General features: G+C 30.9%; 1 protein-coding gene across 1 annotated transcript; it reads right to left on the bottom strand.

Annotated features, from left to right (window-relative positions):
- Positions 1 to 829: 829 nt before the first annotated feature.
- On the bottom strand, positions 830 to 25815 carry LOC129958461 (facilitated trehalose transporter Tret1-like). The gene is made up of 2 exons (XM_056070955.1): positions 25415 to 25815; positions 830 to 3260 (listed from the first exon to the last, which is right to left on the bottom strand). The coding sequence occupies exons 1-2, from the start codon at positions 25674 to 25676 to the stop codon at positions 2074 to 2076; spliced, it is 1449 nt and encodes a 482-aa protein (XP_055926930.1). The 5' UTR covers positions 25677 to 25815; the 3' UTR covers positions 830 to 2073.
- Positions 25816 to 26033: the final 218 nt, after the last annotated feature.

The raw sequence follows: 26033 nt of genomic DNA, 5'->3' as shown, positions 1-26033 counted from the left end.
AATTTATTAAAGTATTGTGCTGGTGTTCGGAACACTTTAATGTACATTATGTATCTCTAATACACCAAGATATAAGTGAACAATATATCACAAACTTCCATCTATACAAATATGGAACAAGTCAAATTAAATAAAAATATGAGGTAAATATGCACGCTATCAACCAAGAAAACTGTTCATCCGATAAATAAAAATGTTTTATAAAAATTCCAAAATGTAGAACATTTAATATATGTTTTTAATACTAATTTAAACAGTAATCTTGTTGTTTATTTTTGAGCAATTTCAAATATATTTTCAATCTAAAAAGAAAAATATTCAATAATTTTATTTTTGAATTATAGTTTTTCAAAAGTAGGAAAATAGAAATAAAATAAAAAAGAAACGTCACAACTATGGAGTTTGAATATTAAATGAAAATTGTTAATTTATTGCCCAGATGTTTTCGACGCAAATTTCGATTCTCAAATCTCTTTCTAATGAAGGTTAAGGCCTCATTAAACGACTTATTTTATTCATTATATTTTAGGTTTCAAGCTTTTGATTTAAAGAATATGCTTACCACTATCTTTATAAAAATGGAAGAATCTGACAATCTGTTTAGAATAGGATGGAGTTTTTGAAAGTATTGAGAATAAATAAAATTAAATTTATCCTTTACATATTTACCAGGAATCTGAAATCCAATTTTGAATAATCTTTAGAGAGATTTGCAATTGTCAGTCATTCAAACATGAAATATTTGGTGTAATTCTCGTTTTATTATTTATTTCTTGCAAAATTTCAGATTGTGAATCTTAGAGCAAATGAAAACACATCTGAAAAGCAGTAAAATATATAATTAGCTTTTATTTTGTATTCGAAAACTATTATTTCAAAATAACATTTATTAATAATGCAAAAACAATGTTAATGTAAATCATGGAAAAAGTACTCCATTTTTTAATATTCTGAAAGAATGTAGGAAAAAAAGAACATTTGATGTTTTGTTTATATTCTAGAAGAATGAAAATTCCTTCTAAAATATTTCTCACTACTGATTACGCAGGAAAAACATCCTTTGTTATTGCTATAATAAAAAGTAAATGATCTATTTGAAAACTAATTTACTACCTTCAGTTGTAGCATAAATAGGTACCTGTGAAATATAACTTTAATAGTTAAAATTGATAGTACGCACAATGCAACGAGCAATCTCGGAGAACTACGTCATTACGTGTACAGACGAATCGTAAGAATATAGAGAGAGTTTTATAAAATTAAAACATTTTTTAAATGCACAGTTGTTTCACACTGTCACACAGTTGTTTCATAATACGAACATTTGATATTTAAATCTGAATTCTGTTGAAATGTATCATTTACTCTTAAGTATATTAGGATAATATTCAAAGCTTTTTAACTTTGTCGAATGATATATAGCTTCGCATTCCTTGCACTGTGAACCAACTTGAATTTAATGAGATGATTCTCCCTGTAGAGAATATTTAATCGGAGAGTTTTTATTAAAGAAAACTTTTTTCTGTTTATTTCTGGTTTCGCTTGCATTTGTGGTAATTATATTACAAAACTTCGTTCTTTTACTGCTGTAAGACAAAATACAATATTAAAGAATGTAGAATCATTTTCAAACTCAGTAACTTATACATCGAACATCTGTGGGGGATAAGAAGGCAGTTTCAGCTTCTCTTTTGTTTCAAAAATTTTATTTATTTTCTGCAGTCACTATTTAGTCATGAGTGTCGTTTTAAACCAGTAATGTATATATATATATATATATATATATATATATATATATATAAAGCGAAATTGTGTCTTTTTAATTACATTAATTATGGAAGACATATGCACTCTACATGATAATATTGAACAGAAAAATAAACATCACTGAGCATAAAAATAAAAAGTATACACACATTTACAACAAAATAAATAAAAGAATGGTCATTAAATAAATATGAATCTGATTACTAATCGAACATTCTCGAATATTTGAAACTTCAATAACTTTCTTGGAATAGATTTCATGAAAATTTTTAGCGTGTATTTCAATTAAAAGTGTTCTTGAATGCATTAGGACATTTCTTCATACCTTCCCGGGAATTTTTTCCTGTTACAGTAATTCAAAAATAACTGTTGTATTTCTTCCACTTGTTTTCCTTTTGTTTCTGGAAGACAAAATATTGTAAAAACAACGGAAAGTACAGAAAATCCAGCATATACGAAATATGCTCCGTAATCATGTATGGAAACTTCTAATGCTTGAAATGTCTTAGTAATAATAAAAACGAAAGTCCAACATAAAGCTGTTGCAGCTCCACAAATCACACTACGAGTTCTAAGTGGTGTCATTTCTGCCATCATCAACCAAGGAATTGGACCAAAGCCAATCGAGAAAGTAGCAATGTAAATAATCAGGCATACTAAAGGAACCCAATTATAATCAGATTTAACTGCTGGGTTAGATTCGCTAATTTGATCATATGTTCCCAATGCAAACAAGCTAATTGCCATTCCGATTCCTGAAAGTATCAGTAAAGATTTTCTTCCAGCTTTATCCATCAAACCGCTGCTTACAGCAGTAGCGACGACCAATACTCCATCTATTATGATAGTAGAAACCTTAGCATTTTGAGAACCAGCTGCTGAAAAAATATCAACTGTATAAAAGAGAATTGCATTAGATCCAGTCGTTTGTTGAAAAAACACTAAGCCGAAAGACAACAAAGCGGGTATAAGAGCATCTGGTTTCAATAGTTCTTTAAGAGAAATTGAACCCTTCGGTTGATTTCGTAGATCTTCATCAATGGCGACACATTCGGCGGAAGCATCGACATAATCCCCTTGAAGAAATTTGACGGCCGAAACTGCTTCTTGATATCCTCCTTTTCCTATAAGCCATCTTGGAGATTCTGGTACAAACAGCATAGTCACCATTGACAGTATTACTAAAGCTAAAGATGGAACAGCTAGCCACTCCCAGCTAAGTGTGGCCCCAAGACTGTTTACAATCAAGACTCCTATAACGATGAAAAGTTGAAAAGATGACCCAAGCAGTCCACGTACATCTGGAGTAGATATTTCTATCAAATAAGGTGGGGTTGTGACGCAAACGAGACCTACGCAGAAACCAGTGATGAAACGGCCGAGGTAGATATAAACCACTTTTTTTGCATAAGCTATGAATAGCCAGCCGATAAGAAATGGAATTGAACTCAGCATTAAGGTTCCCTTTCGACCCAATTTGTTGCACAGCATACCTATGAAAGAGATGAAAAATAAATATCAGACAAAACAGAACTTCATCATCTACATAATCATGAAAAGTTTCTCGAAAAAGTTTTTTAAAATTGCTCATTATTCATCAATTAATTATGATACATTAAAACCAAAAATTTTTATCATCATAAAAGAACGATATTTATATATTTGTACTTTTAATTTTTAAAAATAATCATTTTCAAATTAAAATTCGCAACAACTCATTTTTTTCCAAGTGATAACACTCGGTTTTGAATACATATTCAAACTCTTCATTCGAATAATATAGAAAACTAAAAATAATTCTTGCTTAAAATTAAATTGCAACATAACACAAGCCAAAAACATGCATTTTTTTCTAATTTGATAATATGATTTTAAAGTTTTAATTTTTTATATTTATACATTAAACAATTGTGAATTGAACAAAAATAAAAATATTGAGGCAAACTGATTAAAATTTTAAAACTGACTAAAATTTTAGTCATCGCCATTCCTTAGTTTCTGAAATATATCGTGATTTTCAAATACCATACAGCATTCAGAATTTTCATTCAGAAACATTTTCACTCTTTTGGGGATTCGTTTTAACATACCTTATGAATAATATTATTATAAATATATTATTATAAAAATTTGAATACATAATTATAAAAAATTATGAATATATTATTATAAAAAAAATCAAAATACAGGAGGATCACAATATAGCCTTTCCTGCTTGGAAGCATATAAAGCTAAAGCTAATAAACTAATAAACAGGGTGAAACCAAATTTTGTATGCAGACTATGAAAAAATATAAGTAAATAAATTCCGTAAAAAAAATTTCTCTTTTAAATGCAGTATCTTGTAAACAGGAAAGGTCAGCACATTGAAAATGTTGCACGTAAACAAAGGAGCCCTAATGATTAATAAAAGATTATTTTCTGTGAGTTTTAAACTGCAATGATGTAAACCGTTCATTTCTGCATGTGCAATTTTTAATAACTCAAACATTAATGAAAATTTTCAAAATCTACTTTCTGTGCTTTCATTACAATTACTTATAAGTTTTACTTCCATTAACGTCAAAATCTCTCCTTTCGATGACTTTTGTTGACAATGATTTGTTTGGAAGGAATGATTCGTTGGAATGTTGGTTTTGTTCGATGATTTGTTTGGAAGGAAAAGGGGGAATTCATCTTCCCATTCCTTCCATCCTCCCTGAGGGGCACCTCGAAATGAGGACGAGATGCTTCCGGCATAGTGGTTGGTTCTCGCCCCCCTGGAAGGTGCACGAAAAAATGGGGGTCTGGCTGCTTCCATCGATGACGGGACGTACTTCCTTAGGGAAGTATTGCACCGTGGCCGGTGATGACCCTTAGGGCTCAACCACAGTTCCCGCCAGTGTTGCTGTAGCTGAGACCCGGTCATTCAGTTTTTTTTTTTTTTTTTATCCGTGTGCCTTTAAGGCGGGGCGGAAAGTCAGTGATATGACTTCCCATTCCTTCCACAGCTGGTATTAGAAATTGGATTTCGTTCCATTCAGTAGTTTCAGCTACAAATGCTTCCAAACTGAAAAAGCTATTTTATGGTCACTTTATATATATAATTTTAAAAACTTAATGCAGGGGAAAAAGTACCAATCGATTCAGAAAACGGTTTGGAATTAAATTTCACTGCAATTTACTTTCATGTAAAACGCATGAGAAAAATCAGAACCTACAACGGTTGTAGAAAGTTTTAAAAATACTTTGAATGGACAAATAAAATGATAAAACGATAATGATAATGATTTGTCATCAATTTTTCAAAAGTGAATTTTGAAAAATTGATTTAAAGAATTACGAATGAATAGCATTATGAAAGTATGGATGAATCAAAATTTGAGAGATTAAAATAAAGTAATAAATATACGAAAGTATTAAATAATGGATAATAGATTTTGATAAAGTCTTTATCTTTAAAACATGAAATTAAAATTTAAAAGTATTTGAATCTTTTTTCCGATTTATGATTCCTTTCGTTAGATAAAACAATGCAATCTCAATATTGCATTAAAAATTATTACAACTGATTTTAAACTTCATTTGATAGAGCCGTTAACTTGAAAATTGACATTAACATGTTCTTTCTTTCCTTCTTTTTTTGATAAAAGAGTTTTGAGAAACAATTACTTAATTATTCTTTTTCTGTTATTTCGAAAAATAATTCTGTCTAAGGTTTTAAATTTCGTATTAAATTTTCATGTCCTTCAAATTTTGTGTAATTCTATAGATCCAAATAACATAATATTTGGACATATAATAAATGAAAGAATCATATAATAAAATATAAAATCCCCAGTGTTTGTAAATCTGTTTTTCGATTAGTTATCGACAGTTAAGAAAAAAAATCAAATTAGAATAAATGATGCTCCTTTACGTTTAAAGAGATAAATATAAAAGGCTCCTGTTAAAGTTACATTTAAAAATTGGTTGTCTACGAAATAGTTAGATTAAAAGCCGTTTCTCTTACTTTTTGCAATTCAAAATATCCCAGAGGGGAGAATGTTAAATGTTATTGTTACAGCTTCACGCCGATAGATGACGTATCTGTCGAGTACAAAGTTCCTGTTAATTCTTTTTGTATCAGAACGTAGAGTGTGTAAGAACGATTCTGAGAGGAGACGAGGCATCCAACTGTGAGAGGTGTCCTAATCTGTAACAGTCTACATGAAGTGGCACAAAAAATGTGTCCGAAAATAAAATGGTGTTCACCAGAAAGAAATGAGTAATTATTTGTAGAGAATTACATTAAGTGGTCCGTCGACTACGCAGTATTGAACCATCGAGAGTTTTGTGAAGTCGGCAAGTGTTTCTGTTTTGCCGCGTGTGTTTATTTGATATTGTTCTCAGTGAATTCTGAATCCTTAGAGTGATCTTCAATGGATATAAAGTGTAAATTCCTATGATTGGACTATCCGATGATTGGATTATTATGTCCGTTTTGGTTTCAGGGTAACTGTGAGTATACTTTTGTTTTCCAAATTTGTGTATTAGTTTCGTTTTTATGAGTTGCATATATTCAGAGTTCTCTTTTCAAAATGCTTTCAAAACTTAAAAAGAGTGAATTAATTGAAGTTGCCGAGGAACTAGAAATTGATATTCCTTCGGGTGCCAAAGTAGTTACTATTAAAGATTTAATTGAAAAGAGCGAGATCTATATAGATAATTATGAATTCGTAAAAACTATAGTTGAGTCAATAATTGATAGGAAAAAAGATTACGAGAAAAATGAAGCACAGAAACTAGAATTGGAAAAACTTAAACTCGCGCAATTAGAAAAACAACTTGAGCTTGCGAGTTTACAAAAAGATGTAACACAAAAGGTTAATGTAACAAATAGCGATTCTGATTCTAATTTTAGCTTAGAAAGTTTGATAAAAAGTGTCAAAACTTTAACTATTCCTGTTCCTACACGAGCAGAGTCGTATAATTTATTTTTCCAATCGCTTGAAAGAGCTTTCAAAACCAAACATGTCCCAGAACAATTCAAATCAGAGATCCTATTAAATATTTTAGGCGAAAAAGTTACCAACTTAATGATATATTTAAATGAAGAAGAATTGTGTATGTATGACAAATTAAAAGAATTAGTGTTAAAAGAATTTCAATCCACCCCACAAGAAGTGTTAAATAATTTCCGTAAAGCGAAAAAACGTCCAAACGAAAGCTATATCCAGTTTGCATCGCGACTTAGTGCAGCCTTTGATTATTATTGTCAATTAAGAAAGGTAAATGATTTTAAGGGAGTTTGTGAACTCATGGTTTCGGAAAAAATATTTGATTCATTAGATCGTGAACTACAAATTCATATTGGCGTGAAACAAGGAGAATCTTGGTATGTGCCACCAGATTTGGCCAGGCATTGTGATATTTATGTATCGTCAAAATTCAAAAATGATAGTAATGTGTTTTCACGACCGCAAATTGTAAACCATTCTCAAAAATATCGTAAAAAATACAGTCCACAAAAAGCTTTTGTATCGGAAGTTAAAACTCCGAAATGTGTAATTTGTAAATCTAATGAAAATCATTCCCTGAATGTATGTCCTGTGTTCAAAAATATGCTTGTTAATGAGAGAATAGAAGTCGTTAAAAATAAGCAATTATGTTTTAATTGTTTAAATCACCATAAAATTGCTAACTGTTATTCAAAATCCAGTTGCTCCATTTGCAAAAAACGACATAACACTCTTTTGCACTTGGGAAATACTCAAGGCGAAACTGAAACTCGCTCGCAAAATGCTAACGCGGGATTAATCCAAGGTCAAATGTATTCGTTCCGCGAATTGAAAATCCTAGTCATAATTCTTCACAACTGACGAATGAGTCACCTGCGAACAGTACGCATTCATTCACTGCTACCAACTTAAATCTAAACAAAATGGTTTTATTAAGTACTGCAAATGTAATGATTCAAAATAATGTAGGAATGTTTATGAGTGCACGTGCGTTACTGGATGTTGGTAGTATGAGTCATTTCATTTCAAAACGTTTAGCCGATAAACTGAATTTGAAAAAAGAAAGACGAAACATTGTGGTTTCTGGACTAAATCAATCTTCTTCTGTTATTAACTGGATCGTAAAAACAAAAATTTCGAACGTTAGCGGAAGCTTTGAAAAGGGAATTGAGTTATTGGTAGTGCCGCATATAACAGATTGTATCCCCTCGAAACAATTTGACATTGATACGCTAGAATTAGATAGTTTCAATTTAGCGGATGTGAGTTTCAATGAACCTGGAGAGGTGGATATTTTATTAGGTGCCCAAATATTCTATGAACTTTTAAGATCGGGTCAAATTAGGTTTCCGGGAACAGACATTGTTTTTCAAAATACTGTGTTTGGGTTTGTTGCTACCGGAAGTGTTCCAATAGAAAACGAAACTACTGTTCATTGTGGGTTGGTAATAGAAGATTTGGATGCAAATTTAAGGAAATTTTGGAAAATTGAAGATGTTGAGGGGGATAAATTACAAAATGATGAGAGTTTAATATGTGAAGATCATTTCATGAAAACACATTTCAGAAATGACGATGGAAGCTATGTTGTTAAAATGCCGTTTAAAATAGACCCCCCATGTTTAGGCGAATCAAAACACATTGCTACTAAAAGATTTAATTCACTTTGGCAACGTTTGAAGAGAGAACCAGAGTTTAGGCAACTATACAGAGAATTTTTAACTGAGTATGAGAATTTGGGGCATATGCAGGCAACTTGCGAAACTCCAAGGTACATTATGCCTCATCATGGCGTTTTTAGGCCAGAAAGTAGTACTACAAAATTACGCGTTGTTTTTAACGCATCAGAGGCAACGTCATCTGGACAATCGTTTAATGATAATTTGTATTCAGGATCTGTTGTCCAAGATGATTTGTTTGCTATTTTGTTGAGGTTTCGAAAACATTCTATAGTTTTCACCGCCGATATAAAAAAGATGTATCGTCAAATTTGGATACATCCAGATCAGTGTGATTTACAATGTATTTTATGGAAAGATTTAGAGGAAGAGAAATTACGTGTATTTAAGTTGCTCACTGTTACCTACGGAACCAAATGCGCTCCTTACTTGGCGACCAGAGTACTAAAACAAATATGCTGTGATGAGCAGAACAACTATCCTTTAGCCGCTGCTGCTGGCAAAGATTTTTACGTCGACGATATACTCAGTGGTACCGAGGATTTATCTTCTGCCATTGAACTACAAAACCAGTTAATACAATTGTTAAAATCAGCTGGTATGGAGCTTCACAAATGGAGCTCAAATAATCCTGTTTTGTTACAAAATGTCCCAACGTCGGACCGAGAATACAATTTCGATAACCCCAACTCAGCAACTTTAAAAACTTTGGGATTACAATTCAATCCTGAAAAGGATACATTTAGTTTTAGTGTTCAAAAAATTGTGAGACCTGCAACAAAAAGAACAATGCTATCGGACATATCCAGATTGTTTGATCCTTTAGGCCTCTTAGGACCTTTGATAATCACAGCGAAGATGTTCTTGCAGAAGTTGTGGATTTTGAGAATTGATTGGGACGATGAAGTTCCCTTACACTTAAATAGAGAGTGGGAAAAATTTAGTTCTGAATTGAGTCAATTGAAAAATGTAAACATAGATCGTCATGTGGTATGTTCTAAAGTTCTGAAAGTAGACCTGATAGGCTTCGGAGATGCTTCGAAAAATGCATATGGTTGTGCTGTCTACACCAGGTCTTTGTCAAGGTCTGGTGAGATAAAGATGTCACTCTTATGCAGCAAATCTCGAGTGGCTCCCATCAAAGAAATTAGTATCCCACGTTTGGAGCTGTGTGCAGCGGATTTGCTTTCCAAGCTTACCGTTAAGGTTCTGTCATCCTTGCAACTAGACATTGATGGAGTACATTTGTACTCGGACTCCACTGTGGTGCTTGCTTGGATCAAAACTCCACCTACATCGTTGAAAACTTTTGTGGCTAATCGAGTCGCTAGAATTCAAGAGTATACTAAGAACTTCCAATGGCATTATGTAAATACTGCTGAGAATCCTGCGGACTTGATATCACGAGGAGTTTTCCCTTCAAAGATCCAACAGTTGGACATTTGGTGGCATGGACCGTCTTTTCTTTCATCTAGTAGCTGTCCAAACTTCAATGACGATCCTGGTGTCTCAGATGATGAATATCTTCTTGAGGTGAAAAGAACTGCAAGGAACTCTGAACTGAATAATGATCCTATGATTAATCTTTCCATTTGTAATACTCCTAGTTTTTTACAGTGCATATTAGATATAAGTAATAATTATAGTAAAATTGTTCGTATTTTAAGTTATGTTTTCAGGTTTGTCAAGAATCTAAAAGAAGCAGTGAAGACAACAGGTCCACTGAATGCTGAAGAGTTGAACTATGCAGAGACATTTTTAATCAAAAATGTCCAAATCCAAGAGTTTGCCAAAGACGTCAGTAGTCTCCAAAAACACCACTGTGTGCTTCCTGGTAGTAAATTAAAAACTTTGAATCCTTTCTTGGATTCTAAAGGATTGTTAAGAGTCGGAGGACGGTTGGGTAATAGTAATTTTAATTTTAATAAAAAGCATCAAATAATTTTGCCAAAAAGCCATAGATTAACTTTAATTATAATAGAATATTTTCATAATAAATATTTACATGTTGGTGCTTCTTCCTTGCTATATCTTGTTAGAGAAAAATTTTGGCCTCTAAATGGACGTAATAGCTGCAGAAAAATCGTTCATCAATGTATTTTTTGTTTCAAAGCCCAACCAATTGCACCTTCTCAAATCATGGGCAATTTGCCCAAGGAAAGAGTGTCTCCTGATTTTGCTTTTAATTGTGCTGGTGCCGATTTCTGTGGGCCGTTTTATATTAAGAATAAGGCTCAGCGTAAAGATGCTTTACAAAAAATTTATATTTGTATTTTTGTATGTTTTTGTTTTAAAGCTGTTCATATAGAAATTGTTTCAGATTTGACTTCTGATTCCTTTATAGCGACTTTAAAACGATTCATGGCTCGAAGAGGTAAATGTGCGAAACTATTTTCAGATAATGCTAAGAATTTTGTAGGAGCTAATAGAGAAATTAAAAAACTTCATGAAATGGTTAGAAAACCAGATGAAAAGCTGGCAGGCTATTTAGCTGCAGAAGGTATTGAGTGGAAATTTATTCCACCTAGATCCCCACACTTTGGCGGTCTTTGGGAGGCAGCTATAAAGTCATTTAAATACCATCTAAAAAGAGTTGTTAAGGGAATAAACTTAACTTATGAAGAGTTCTTAACGGTAATTGTGCAAATTGAGGGAATTTTGAATTCTCGACCACTTTGCCCCTTGTCAGCTAACGAGGACGATTTTGAGGTTCTTACTCCTGCACATTTTTTAATGAATAGGTCTTTAACCTCTTTGAATGAGCCTGATTTGACAAATTTAAAAGAAAGTCATCTCAAGAAATGGCAAAAGGTAACTAGATTTGTACAATATATGTGGAAATTTTGGCATCGTAATTATTTATGTCAATTACAACAGAGATCTAAATGGATGTTTGACAAAAATAATGTAAAATTAGGAGATTTAGTGTTATTAATTGAAGATAATTTGCCTTGTTATAAATGGGCTATGGGTAGGATAATTAAAATTTATTATGGTGATGATAAGAAAATTCGTGTTGTTAAGATTAAAACACAGTCTAGTATTTGTAAAAGAGCCATTTCTAAAATTTGTGTATTGCCTATGGAACATAATTAATTTGTAATATTTGATGTTGAAATTTGTAAGTTTTGATTCTTATTTCTTAGAGATATTTATTATTATGTATATTGTGTGTTTTTTACTAGCTTTGTGTAAAAGTTGTAATATTGTTTATGTTATTGAGCATTGTAATCTCTTGAAACCCTGGAGTTTCAAGGTGGGGAGTATGTTACAGCTTCACGCCGATAGATGGCGTATCTGTCGAGTACAAAGTTCCTGTTAATTCTTTTTGTATCAGAACGTAGAGTGTGTAAGAACGATTCTGAGAGGAGACGAGGCATCCAACTGTGAGAGGTGTCCTAATCTGTAACAGTCTACATGAAGTGGCACAAAAAATGTGTCCGAAAATAAAATGGTGTTCACCAGAAAGAAATGAGTAATTATTTGTAGAGAATTACAGTTATTTAACCTGTTAACTGGGATATGACGAAATATTTCAATGCAAAACGAATTGAATATGAGTTAATTACCCTGTTAACAGGTTAACTGATGGATCGATCTTTAGCTAATTGATTCTATTTATTTCTCCCAGTGCTCAGCTCAGTTATATTAAGGTCCCATTTTAAAGCGCTAGGGCTATTTCGAGACGGATCTCTTAATTTTGAACAGCGGTCAGATGACGAGGACGACACCTGAGCTGGCATCCCCTCTTCAAACTTCCGCACCATGCCAGTGGGAGGAAGTTTTATCCTAACGGATTTAACATGCACCGGATCAGCTTGCAAGACGATTCTGTGGAATCGAGTCTCGAACCTATTGCTCCCAGTCTGCGCGCGTCTAAGGGGTGTAGCGTCAGAATGCTATCTTCTTTCTGCCCGTTCCAATACCGCAAGAACAATCTGGCAAGCAGAGAAGGGCAGTGAGGGACGCAATTACCTGAGACTGTAGAACTGAATTTTCGAATAAAAAAAAAGGCTACTATTTCCTCATTAACCTTTTCTAAGGCCGTAGGAAATATACTTACCACAAGATTAACCAATATTTCGAGGTTCATGGTAAGTAATTTTACTATCTTTGAAGTATTGCAGTAGTAGCAGTATTTATAAAATAAAATTAATATGTAGCACAATATTAGAAGAAATAAGAGGAATAAACTGTCTAACTGTATAAGAAAGCACATTTACAGAACAAAAAAAAGGGGGGGGGGACTAAAATAAATGGATGTTATTTAATAAACAAAAATCACTTTATTTGTTAAATCAATATTAATATGGCAAATATTAAAATTTCCAAATAAAAATGATATAAAAAATATTTTAAAACTTTTGCTCTAAATTTCCAGATTATTTAAATGTAATTTTCTCTTAATTATTGACCAAAATTGTTCCTAATTAAGTCCCAGAACTCCAAAATATTGTCCTCCGGATTGAACATCGTACACCACGAAAAACAAAATAAAAAGATTTTGATGAGGACATCATGATTGAAATGAACATTTCTTTAAATAACATTAAACTTCATTGGTATTGTTACCTGTTCTTATATGAGATACTCAATACTCAAGAAAGCAATCGATCGAAATCAAACGGAGCGCTTTGAATATTATGAAAAAATCAGACTACTGAAATATTTTTTCATGAGCAATCTGGAAATCCGTAGCTTAAAATTTCAGAACAAGATATTAAATCTTGTTTGCAAAATTAATCTTCTTTAACATACAATTAAAATAAATCAATTTTATGATGAATGAAATAGATTATAGGTAAGAGCAATGGTTGGTTACAAATCCTATTGATCTGGGAAATAATTTAATTTCATAAATCTTACATATCGTAAATATATTATTATTACGTATTTTTAAATTTTTTCTGTGAATAATGATGGAAATAAAAATCTGTGATTGTTGTCCTCAATTTTTTTATTTGCTTAAGATCAGTTAACAATTAAAACAGTTAAGTTTAGCACAAATTTCATCAAGTTTTGAAAATATAGTATTATTAAAACAGCCTATTTTCTGAATATTTTGAGATGACTCCCAAAACTTTTTTCTTTTATATCTCCAGATGATTTGTCTAATTTCCTAAAATTTCATGTATCAAAGTTTCTTTATATTTACAGGTATTAACATTATAAGATTTAATTTTATAACTCTTAATGATTAATTTCAATAATCTAAAGATTTAAAAGAAGAAAAATAGGAGCGTTATTTGATTGCAATTGGAAAATTTGAGAATTATATGAAAGTAATGTAACATTCCACGTTTCCCAGTACTGATAAAACATTTACAGCCAGCTGTGTCGTCGCTGTTAATTACTAAACTCCTCGAGATAGCCAGATGGTGGATTTTTTCACCTGGGTGGTTTCGCATCTGTTCATTAGCGACTACAGTGAAAGACCACATGTGGGAATTCCTCTTCCAAGAGATATTGATAGTATCTTCAAAGAGAAAGGGGTGTTCAAACATCTGGATGCTAAATGTTTCTCATTGTGAAAGGACTATGATAACTCCGTGTTCCAGAATAGTCAGTTATGAAAGGTGCATCACTAGAAGGACCTTCCCACGATCGACTGGCGCCGCTGAGGGAGCATATTGCTGAACCCCGATTGGCCGAAAGAGAGCTCAAATGACCAATGTAAATTAAGAGGCGGAGATTATCGCCGAAATAAAGTGCGGATATTTTTTTTTAGGGAGAGGAGAGGAAACGAATTGGAGGCAGACTGTTGGACTACGCCCACGAGTTCGGAGTCCGAGAACTACCCCTGGAGTGGTCGTGTTGACTAACGACCTGTTAGTTCCCTGTGGTGTTGTTTCTCCGTATTGATGGAGAACTGAGTTTCAAGATAAACCTTCGACTTCGACTGTTGTGTCTCCTACTACAAGTGTAAATAACTATTTATTCAACCAAGATTAGAACAAGTTGTTCTTTTTTATATATAGGGCTGTAAAATAAAGAATTGTCTGGAAATTCTGCTTCATTATTTGATCAGTCTAGATCAAGACATTATAGTAAATAGGATGTAGACCGCTTGTGAAAAAATAATTCACATTTGCATAAGAAAAAACAGTATTAAATCGAATGGCATATTTTATTTTATTTTGATCTTTATAGATTGCAAGAATTTTGAAATGTTCAGGTGCTTGTGTTATTATCCTGCAAAATTAATGAATATTATTCAAAAACTATGAATTTATTAAGAATATATTATTTTAAAATAATGTCAAAGTCGCTTAGAATTTTACTTTATGTAAAAGCGGCTTTTATGTAATAAATGTCAGATATTTCCACTTAATTTTGATATCACATTCAAAAATGCACTATACAAATTGATGTTTTATTTAGCTTTTTTTTGCCGATTAATATGCAAACCCTAATCTTGAGAACATTAAATTGAAGCGTAAGATTATGTTTCTTTAGATGTTTTAGGATGAATGTTAACAATATGTATATTTTTAAAAATCTAATCTGTAAGACGCAGAATGAAATAAATTACTTTTTTCAAAGATTTGAAATTGCTCTATAATAACGAGCAAGAATAATCTATAATAACGACAAATTCCAATTATAAATAGATAAAGAAATAGAATTAAATAAAAAGTTCTACATGAAATTTTTTGATAGCTGCACTAGTTTAAAAGATATACCCTAAAAAGGGATTTTCAACTTCTAATTTCGACTGCATTTTAACCTAAGCATATGACGCATCATTAAAAAGCCGTCATCAAATGCATTCTCTTTCGCCTTCTTTCATCCTGTTACCTCCAGTTATGAAATTAGAGATGAAAATGCTGGAAGAGGTGAACTTTTCTTTTCCTTACAGATCCGAACAGTTATAAGGGAAAAACAAACAAACGGCACCTATCTTCGTCTTCCAGCTAGTAGGAATAGTTTTTCATTTTTTTACTAACATGGTTGCTATTTGCACAATTGACCACTGGTCACTATAATGTTCGTATGCTTTGAAAGCTATTCCATACTGTGGTATCATAATTTTTTTATGTAACGCTATTTAGAGCGTTTTGTAACCTTTTTTACATCAATATTTTCTTTAAATCTACATTCAGCTCTTTAATTTGATATGCAATAGCAATAAAAGTATTGACTTTTTTCAGAATATTTTAAATTTAACACCTTGAATATGCGTGATAGAAATGAAAAGATATAACTTCTAAATAAATACCTTTTAATATTACACACATTTCAATATATAAAATATCTACTTTAATCGTGACCAAATAGCTAATTTCTAAATCCTTATATATACTCATATACTACTTCCAGTTGGGAAAATACTCTAAATAATGTATTATGTTGCTTGAGTTAACAAGTAAACGGCTAAAAAATATGATGTCTAAATTTTTAAATAAACTTTCTATCCAATCAGTCATATCTAGTCAAATAGTGACTATCTAAAAAAAAAATTCATCTTCTGCTACCAAAATTGACTGAATTATGAATTTTTGAATTCCAATATTTTAGACCAAATAATAGCAGACACTAGAAAAAAAAATCATGCTTTGTTTTTGTTCAAGGGGCCAATAAAATGTTCTAAAATCCTCTGAAATAGTGAAATTCAAAGCCTCAGAATTCGGTCAGTTTTAGATACATAAAATATAATTCTTCAAGTCTTTTATTTAGAGAATTTTACTAATTGGAAATATATGCCCATTTTTAAAGGTTTAGAAATTAGCTCTTGGGCCATAATTAGAGCAGCCGCCTTGTATAGGAATTTTATATTAAGTATAGACAATTATGTCAAAGACCTTGGTTGATTCTTTGCCTTTGAAAACGATCAAAAATTAAGGTCCTACTTCTTGCCTACGTTAAATTTCCATACATTTCTTCTTATTACAGAATATATAAATAAAGTCATTTCAGATTAATAATATAGGAATAATAAATGCACTGAACTTTTCTGTCAGTAGTTTTATTACATCCCTTTTATTTCCATATATTCCATTTTATTTTATGAAAGAATTCGAATAGAAATAGAAGCGAGCAAATTCTGGGAGGAAGCTGCTTCGATCCCTTCCTTGATTAGATTTCCAAACCAGGCACGTATACAATTCCAGTGACATGCGGGGAGAAATTCGTAGCTGCATTCCGATACGAATCGGAATATTTCATTCCCTTTAGATGATTATCAGATGCGCCCAAAACTAGTTCTCGATTCTATTAAATCTGATCCATCCATGGACATTCGTTGTATTTTGTCAGGAATACATAGAGCTTGAATTTTCATTTCTGGCTCAATAGAAAAAAGGAAAAAAATCAGAATGCCAACATTCTGCTTATTTCTTTTTATAGAAGTGGTATTAGATCTAATAAAAGGATAACCATTAAAAATATAAGTAAATTTTATTTAGGGAGGGAAAATTAAATGAGAAATAACTGATTATTTTCTCTTTTCAATAAAATATTTGTAACCATGTACCACTACCTTTTGTGTTCCTGTTAATTTACTTGTGATAACATCAGGAATAAAAAGCATTAATCAAAAATTCATTTAATTTTTGTATTTTGTTTGCAAATGGATGATGGTAATTCGATTAAATTAAAAATAGATCCATCTAGATTAACAAGATACCTATGAAATAATAAATATTTTGATTGAGATTTTCATCGAATAGGCTAATTTTTTTCATGTTTACCCACTGATTAATCTATTGAAAGAAAATATTAAATTTAAAAAAGCAGAATTACATCAAATTCGGATTTAGATACCCGAACTTAAAAAATGAAATAATAAGAATTTTTATCAATCTGTGCATATAATTTACAGATATGATCTAAAAAATTTCATAAATAATCAGCAAAATAAAAAAAAAAAACACTTTAAGTTTTTGAGACAGATTTCTGGATTCTAAGAAATGTTGGCACGCAAGAATGATAACTTAAATATGTAAAAGTATTTATCTTACACCTAGTTCCATGCACTCTTTTAGTTTAATATTATTTCAAGATTTTAGCATTCTGTTAAGGCTCAATGTATAGATAAGAAATCCCTGAATCATTCATAATTTCTTTTAAAATTGTATTGAAATTAACATTATTTCAGTATTAACATTCTATCAAAATATTATTGCGGATATTTTAAAAAAACTATTCAATGAAATATTTTAAGGCTGATTACCATTAACCTGTTGTTAAATTTGTTGTTATTAAATATAATTAATCAAGAATAACTTGTTTTAATTGCTAGTTAAAAAGATTAAATTATATTTAAGAGCCAATGCTTGAAATGAAATTATGTATGGAGAACTGCAAAGAAAACAATATCTTTACATAAGAATGCTTTGCCTATCTTAGATCTCTGTAAACTACAAAAATAATTTAGAAAAAGGAAATGAGAGAGAAAATGGAATACTGAAATTGTTTAATTTACAAATATTAAAACTAATTATATTAAAGTAAAATAATTGAATCGTCAACTAAATGAGATTTCTTCTAAAATGCATGCAGCTAGTTTTGTTATCCTTTATGAGGTGAAATGTTTTTGATTTCTGAAAATCTTTTGCACTCTCTTAATATTATTTTTACCTTGATTTAATTAGTTGCAGCGCTTTTAATTTCCCTAAAATCTCTAAAGCATTTTTCTTCTTTCATTTCGGTATTTCTTTATTAATTCGTACGGTTTTGAAATGTTATTGTTGAAATGATGTTTTAATTTCAGCATAAATTTTTCTTTGCATTTGCAATGAATTTTTTATTTGTCTGGATTCTGTTTTATTCTTTAACTCATGCATGCATGCACATTTAGGAATGCATAAACATTTCAAGCGTTTCATGGGCTCTTATTTGAATCAATATTACAGTTGACCTCCAATTATTCGGGATGAATCAAAAATACAGCAGAACTCAAATTATCAGTTATTCAATTATCCTTTGTCAGGCCAGATAGTTGAATAATTGATGAAAAGATTATTTCTTAGGAAAAAAAAACAATAAAATTTATTTTTAACGTTTTAATAAAGTGACTAAAAGCAATGAGATTACATTTACAAAGATTATATTTACTTGCATACTGTATTAAAATATCACTGCTTGAACTTATCAATTAATGTCAGTTGTTCTGCTATCTTTAATCGTTTTTACTCAGGAATATTATGTTTGTGATTTTTTGTTCTCAAAGCGAATTGAACAGATATATTATAGTATGTCACATGCATGTTTTTTAGCATAGTTTGGGATCGATACGAATGTGGAAGGGAAAAGCGGCTTATTTTTTTAAGCGAATTGAACAGATATATTATAGTATGTCACATGCATGTTCTTTAGCATAGTTTGGGATCGATACTAATGTGGAAGGGAAAAGCGGCTTATTTTTTTAAGCGAATTGAACAGATATATTATAGTATGTCACATGCATGTTCTTTAGCATAGTTTGGGATCGATACGAATGTGGAAGTGCAAAGCGGCTTATTTTTTAAAAAATATCTGTAAGCAGGATATAAGGTGATCAACGGTAAATCAAACTACAATTCTCTGTAAAATAACCGAAAATTAAAAAATAAAACACCAAATAAAAATAAAAGGAAAATAAAAAAGCTCGAATTTAAAATTTTTCCGCATACAGGATAACAATATTCAATTCAAAACAAATATTCGACCTCTATAAAAGTGCTTAAAATGTACTAAAATTATGAACTTGTAACGTTAGACTAATTCCACATGTTTGTGTGCTAACTAGATATTTTAAAAATAGCATAACAAAATCACATCTTCTAAAATTAACTCAAACAACAGAGCTAGAAAAACTTAAGTGAGAGTAGAATAAAAAGGTAATACGGGCTCTCTATAAATGCTCAATGTTCATGTATTCAAGCAATAGTTACAAAAGAGCCTATTAGAGAGAAATCTTTGATAATTTTTTTCTTTTTTTTTGGTAGGTAATCGCTGATATTAATGCACAGATGCCAGAAAATTAAATAAATATTTTAGACGCCTTTTTTTTTTTTCAACCGATTGAATTCAAAATTTGGAGGATATAACAATTCTTGAATGGGAATTTGAAATCAGATTTTGAACCAGGATATTTTGTTAGATGTGGAAGGGGTCTTGAAATAGTAGGAGAGAGTAAGAGGACAGGAGATGGAATAATGGAGGAGGTGAATCTATTATGTAAACGCATGCGCATTTGATCGAGTTGGTCAGTAGTTGATCAATACTAGAACAGATTCCGAAACAGTAGGCGTTATCTGAATAGATAGCAGAGAAAAGGAAACAGCCGTGGGCTTAGTAAAACTAGAACTCTCAAGTTTCATAAAAGTGAAAGCAGTTGTAGAGAATAGCAAAGTCTTTCAATATAAAATGGAGCTTAAAATTTTTTCAAATATTTCATGCGAAAATGTTCGTCTATGTACATTTGAGATTTCATGCGAATAACAATGTTTTTACTTCTCTTTAAATGTTTATATTTACACTATTATTATTTGTAGTCAGAACAATGCAATCGACGGCATGCGATGTAGAAAGACAGCAATAAGCAATGAGCTAAAAAAGGATTTCTTCTGCTTAGGCTTTGCACTCCTATGTCGATTCTGACTCGCTATTCTAATGGACGGATCATTAATAATTATTTTAAAAACCATGTAATAACGAAAACTCTTACATTTATTTTTAGAATTACAACAAACTTAAAACTATATTTCTTAATTTCTTAAACACTAAAAGGAATTCTTACTAACACACGCAAAATTATGCATTTTATTACTATTGGGAGAGAAAAAATTTAATTACAACCACAAAAAAAGAAAGTAATAATGTTTTAGGATGTTGCAGTTATAGCATTAACATTTTACTTTGATATACACATTTCTTGAAACACAGACATTTTTACTACAGTTGACTTTTTTAGTATCAGTGTAATACTGTTTTGTTAAGTAGTTAACTTTTTAAGTATCAGTGTAATACTGTTTTGTTAAGTTCGGTTTAGCTATATTAATATCCCGTTTTGCATCGTCAAGGATATTTTGAGATTGATCTCACAACTTTAAACCATGGCCTCATGATGAAGATGACACCTGATTCTGCAGGACTTCTTCTCAGATTTCCACACCACACCAGTGTATGGGCGTTTGACAGCGAAGATTTTTTTTACGATATGCGAAAACCGATCACAGATATATGTTTAATATAAAAAGTTAGAAAAAGAGTATCTATTTATATAGAAACCGTTAGAATAAATGCACTGAAGTGAAAAGTCGGGAAAAACTCACTATTTTTTGAAGAACTAGAGGAGTTACTTTTGAACTGAGATTATTTTATCATTTCAAATGAAATTCAAAATCGCGATGCATTCAACTTTAATTTTCGATTAATTTATCAGGTTTTTTACTGAACAGCGTGTACTTCATTATTTAGAAAACGAAATTTCGAAAGATAAGTGATTAAAAAAATGATTTATCATAATGTTTTTTACTTTCTCGTTTATGAGGTATACAAAGTGAAAGTATTGTAATCGCTAAAAAAAAAAAAATCCTAATTCGAGATTATGACGAATCTCCGTTTTCCATGCACCTCTGAATCAGAAAAACACATTTTTGAAATTATGTCAGTCTATCTGAGAACACGATATTTAAAAAAACTTTGAGCCAAACGGATGAAATTTGGTATCATCTTTAGGCCAAATTTATAGATTTCTAACAATTTTTGAACGATATATATTTAAAAGAAATCCGTTTGTCCGGATGTCTCAGTACAAGTGAATACAATAATTACAAAATGTAAAAAAAAATGACAAAATTAGTTTGTACTTCTTTAGCATCTAAAATGCGAATTCATAATAAATTTGGAACCAAATATATCAAAGGGCTGACTGTTTGTCAGTGTGTACTTTTTAATATATATATATAAGTTAATAACTGAGAAAAGGTTAGACTTAAATAAGTGAAAGTTGATATGTGAAGCTGTGGCTATATTTATAGTTCTACACTAAATTTTGTTTAAAGTCCGTCGAAAAAAATGACACAATACAAATTCGATTTTCTGTTACTTAAAAATTAACCGCATAATAACGTTTGGTCGTCAAAGAAATTTCCAAAGATGGTAAACTAAATTAAAAAAAAAACTAAATTTAAAACAAAGATCTCTTGTAATTAGGGTTCGCCAATGGCGTGCAATTAAAATACTAGCACTGCTTCTTTTTTACTATACTACGAAGCACATAGCTTTCATGTATGAGAATAAAAATCTGAGCACTCAGGGCGTCAATTTAGCTTCACATTTTAGCATATTTTTAACATGTTAATGACTTTTTAGGTTAATATTTTTTTTATTTACAAATATGTATTTGTTTGGTATTTAATTGTTACGACTCCAAACTGTTCAGTATCTACGTTCTTGTGAAATATTACTGAAGCAGTGATTTGGTTTAAAAAGTATTCTAATATTTAAGCGAACGTTATGAAATCCTTACATCTATGATTGATAAAATATTAATACTATTCTGATATTTTATAATTTATAGAATTTAAATTTTTTTAACGAATTTATGCATTCGTCAACTTAGAAAATAAAATTCTTTTATCGACCTACTTGCGTCCCTAGGCAATTGCCTAGTCATTCTAGTCGGAGATCAGTGGAGCAACCTGAAATAAATTTCTAAATAGAGAGCTGAATAATTATGTTTAATTAAGTATTAATATTATCCTAATATTTTATCATTCACAGAATTTTAGTTTTTTTACGATTTTGTGTGTTTGACAAATTGAAAATAAAAGTCTTTAGTCGACCTGCTTGCAGTCCTGAGCAGTTGCCTAATTAGCTTAGATGGTAAACACTGGGGCAACCTGAAATATATTTTTTAAGTAGAGAATTTAATAATTATTTCAAACAGCAATTTCTATTTCTACCTCGTAATTTACCCCCCCCCCCCATAGAAATATTGGATTATGAAATATCGTCCTGAACGATGAAGTCTATAATAAGTAAATGATAACTTAAAGATTATTCCGGTTATAGCGTTAATAACAAATCAGAAGTGAGAGATGTGTTATTCTGCATATTGTTTAAACTTATGGTGTTTCGTTGTATTTTATAAGAAATAAAATATTAACGCTTCATATGAAGATCATGCGTAGCAGGGGTACCGATAGAAGTCATTACGAATTTTTTTTTCTTGCAGTGGATTTTACAAGCAGAAAAAATTTTAATTCTTCATCTGAGGATCTTGTGTTACAGAGACTGCAAATATTATAATTTATTTCTTTTTTTAAATTTTGGCTTAAAAGATCCTTAAAAATATAGTACGTACCCTGATCACTTCACTTTTTAGATTTTAAAAAGGAAATGTTATCCTAATTTTGCAATTTCGATATTTAAAAATTTATTTGTAAATTTCTTATTTGCTTTGATCGAACTTATCTAAAATAAGTTAAAATCACTAGTGGTTGATCCTTTTATGGAAGTTGTAAACATAAGAAATAGCTCACAATTTTCTTCTCTGAAATTGTAAAAATTGTGAAGAATGTGCGTGTTTACAACATTCTATAAATCGTTTTGTGTATTTTTTTTTTCCAAATTTCGTAAAGTAATATACATGCCTCACATTTGAAATTCATAACAAATCAGGAATAATTTCTTTTGATAGACCTGGACAGAATTAAAATATTTTTCCTTTAACTTTGCTTATCTAATATGTAAAAATGATGATTCACAATAGTTGTTCTATATATATATATATATTAAAAAGAAAAATAAAACAATTCTAGCAATGAGATTCTAACGGTTATTAACCCCTTGAATGTCATGCGAATTTCTTGCTTATAATTGTTTTGATTTTATCTTTTTATTATTAACTTTTACTTGTTTACGAAATTAAAAAACAGATAAGGTTATTAACATGGGTGAACCTGAGAAAAATTATCTCATTGCCAAAGAATATATGAAAAAATCTTATCTCTTATTGCGAAATCAAATGTAACATTGGAGATTAAGTTACATAACAACTCAGCGAAGATGAGTACCGTCTGTTGACAAACAGGACTTGTATAACTTTGCGTATTCATGCTTTTGCTGATTTCTTTTTAATATACTCTTTTATCCTAATATTCAAGAAACAGATCAAATACTGTTTTGGGGCAATCGATTTCAGCTAGTTAAGAGAGGAAAAAAAAACTTTTTAATTTGATATTCATTTTTAACATTTTGTAACTGATTTCAAACTGTGCAAGAAATATATTATTAAGAAAAGTTATGAAAAGATGATAGATATATTTGTAAGAGAACAGCATATTTATTAATTTATTCAAAAAATTGAACTCAATGGGAGTGATCTTTCCGAAATATTCTCGCATACTTTTCAATTAAAGTGTTATCCCTCACCCCACGCTATAATTAGGGGCCTTGAATAAGTCGGGAACTGCCTAACATGGCTTTAGCGAGCAATAGTTACGAAATATGATTCTTGACATGAATCTAAAATTTTTACTGAATCTGTTGTGCGAATACATGCGAGTCTGAACGCCTTTTTGATGACTAAATGAAACCAAAATTTGACACGAAATAATATAATCATAGCGTACCGTATTTTACTAATTTAAGTCATTGTATTTGGGAATTATTGAGTTTGCGTACATCCGAAAGTACAAACCGACAGTCGGTCAATTCTTCGGCAAATTCGATTCAAAATTTAATAAGATTCTATATTTTATATGCTACACAAGTATACCAAATTTCATCTATCTAGTTTTTTTATGTTTAGGAGTTATTGAGCTCAGTGTAATTGAACAGCCATATAGACATATTTTTTGCGAATGGATTTCGTTCATAATTTGATAGAAATCTATATATAAGGCCGTAAATCCGTATACCAATTTAATCCATTCTAACTAGAAGTGTTTTTGAGTTATCGTATTCATACAGTTATCGTAGAGATTCTTCAGTTAGAATTTTTTTTTTTTTTTTTTTGACGATTACAATAATTTCTCTTTACTTCGTATACGAGAAAATAAAAATTCCGAAGTGTGTGTTTTTTGAGAAATTAATAAAAAAACAATTAGGAATTAGGTTAATTGATAAATAATATTTTGCAAAAGATATGTGTTTCTGTTTAAGAAATCCGAGTAAGTTGATTGCTGAATAAATTTCAACCGAAACCAGTGAAAATGTCCCCCTCCCCAACCCTTTCTCTGAAACTCTCAAATATATGTACTTGTGTATTATTAACAATACGCCACAGTCAAATAATTGTTATGAAAGAGCTTATTAGAAGCGATCTTTGAAAATCTGTTTTGACGATTAATAGCTAGAATGCTGTTAATACACAAGTATTAGAAAACCGAACTTGTATCTTGGGCATCTTTTTTGCAACTATCTAAAACCACAATTTGACACAGAATTACAATCGTAGTCACAAAATCACATACCAAATTTCATATTTTTTAGTCATTTTGATATTGAGTTTTTGCATTTACATGCATTTGAAAATAAAGACCGACAGACGGTCAACCCCCTTAACGTATTTAATTTCAAATTTGATATATATCTACAATTTAAAGGTCAAATCTATATATTAAATTTTATATATCTAGCTCCCTTGGTTTTTAACTATCGTGTTAACTCACATTCGGACATACAGACTTCTCTGAACGTATTTCACACAGAATTTGATAAAAAATCTACAAAATAGTTACAAAAATCATGTACCAAATTTCATCCGTCTAGCTGAAAGCATTTTTGAGTTATTGCGTTCACAGACAGATAGACGGACTGACAGCCGTCAGTCCGTCTATCCAACAATGTGTTTTCGAACTCAGGGCGGTCGGAAAAGTGAAGCTTTGTGTTCGAATTTTGAGTTAAACCTTGAGTTCAAGTTTTTTGATGATTATAATATTTTGTATACTTCATGTATGAGGAAGTAAAAATAAGAAAATGCTGATACCAATGAACATGCTGAAACTTCGTTAATGAGTAACAGAAAATAAAAATAGTCATCAAATGTATACTTACTCGCAATGATTCCTCCAAGCACTGCACCGAGTGCCATAATGCTGCCAATCCATGCTGTTTCTTCTAAACTGGGTCTGACTGGACTTGATTTTCTTTTCATGTCCGCAGTGGCTGAAGCAGAATATCCACAGACCATTCCAACGGCCACGGCAAAGGACAAAGCTGCCAAAGCCGCCAAATACATTTTTCGGAACCCATTTTTACCTTTCGGCTCACTTTGACTATTCACCTGCATAGTTTTGCTTTTCAATTCTCGATCCATGGCTAAACTTTCTCCTACATTTAGATAGATTTAATGACAAAGAATTTGTTAGTTTTTATCTAATCTTGTAGTTGTCACATTTGTAACATCACATGGCCACCCGCTCGCGCAAGCACTTAACAGATCACAGCTAATTTTATATTCGGTTCCTTTGTCTGTATTTTTCAAACACGTAATATTTAGTAAGAGAAATGGTATCAATTTTTTGTTTTATCTTTGTTTTCGAGTGTTCTGCACTTATCGCTTTCAGCCGTCAAATAATCGGAGTAGATCCATACCGCTAGTCTTTCAAAGTCTGAAAATAAAATCGCTGTACTACAAATAAAAAAATCGTTTTAATGATCTTTTTTTTTTTTT

Source organism: Argiope bruennichi, chromosome X1 (assembly GCF_947563725.1).
Source record: "Argiope bruennichi chromosome X1, qqArgBrue1.1, whole genome shotgun sequence".
NCBI lineage: Eukaryota > Metazoa > Arthropoda > Arachnida > Araneae > Araneidae > Argiope > Argiope bruennichi.
The sequence above is the reverse complement of the archived record's forward strand: the minus strand, read 5'-3'. Positions and strand labels throughout refer to the sequence as shown.

What these genes read in the sequence shown, in the direction of transcription:
- LOC129958461 (XM_056070955.1), bottom strand. Translation starts at nt 25,676, where the DNA reads ATGGATCGAGAATTGAAAAGCAAAACTATGCAGGTGAATAGTCAAAGT. An exon ending in GCTTGGAGGAATCATTGCGA is followed by an intron (nt 3,261 to 25,414) that starts GTAAGTATACAT and finishes TCTCTTTCATAG; the next exon opens with GTATGCTGTGCAACAAATTG.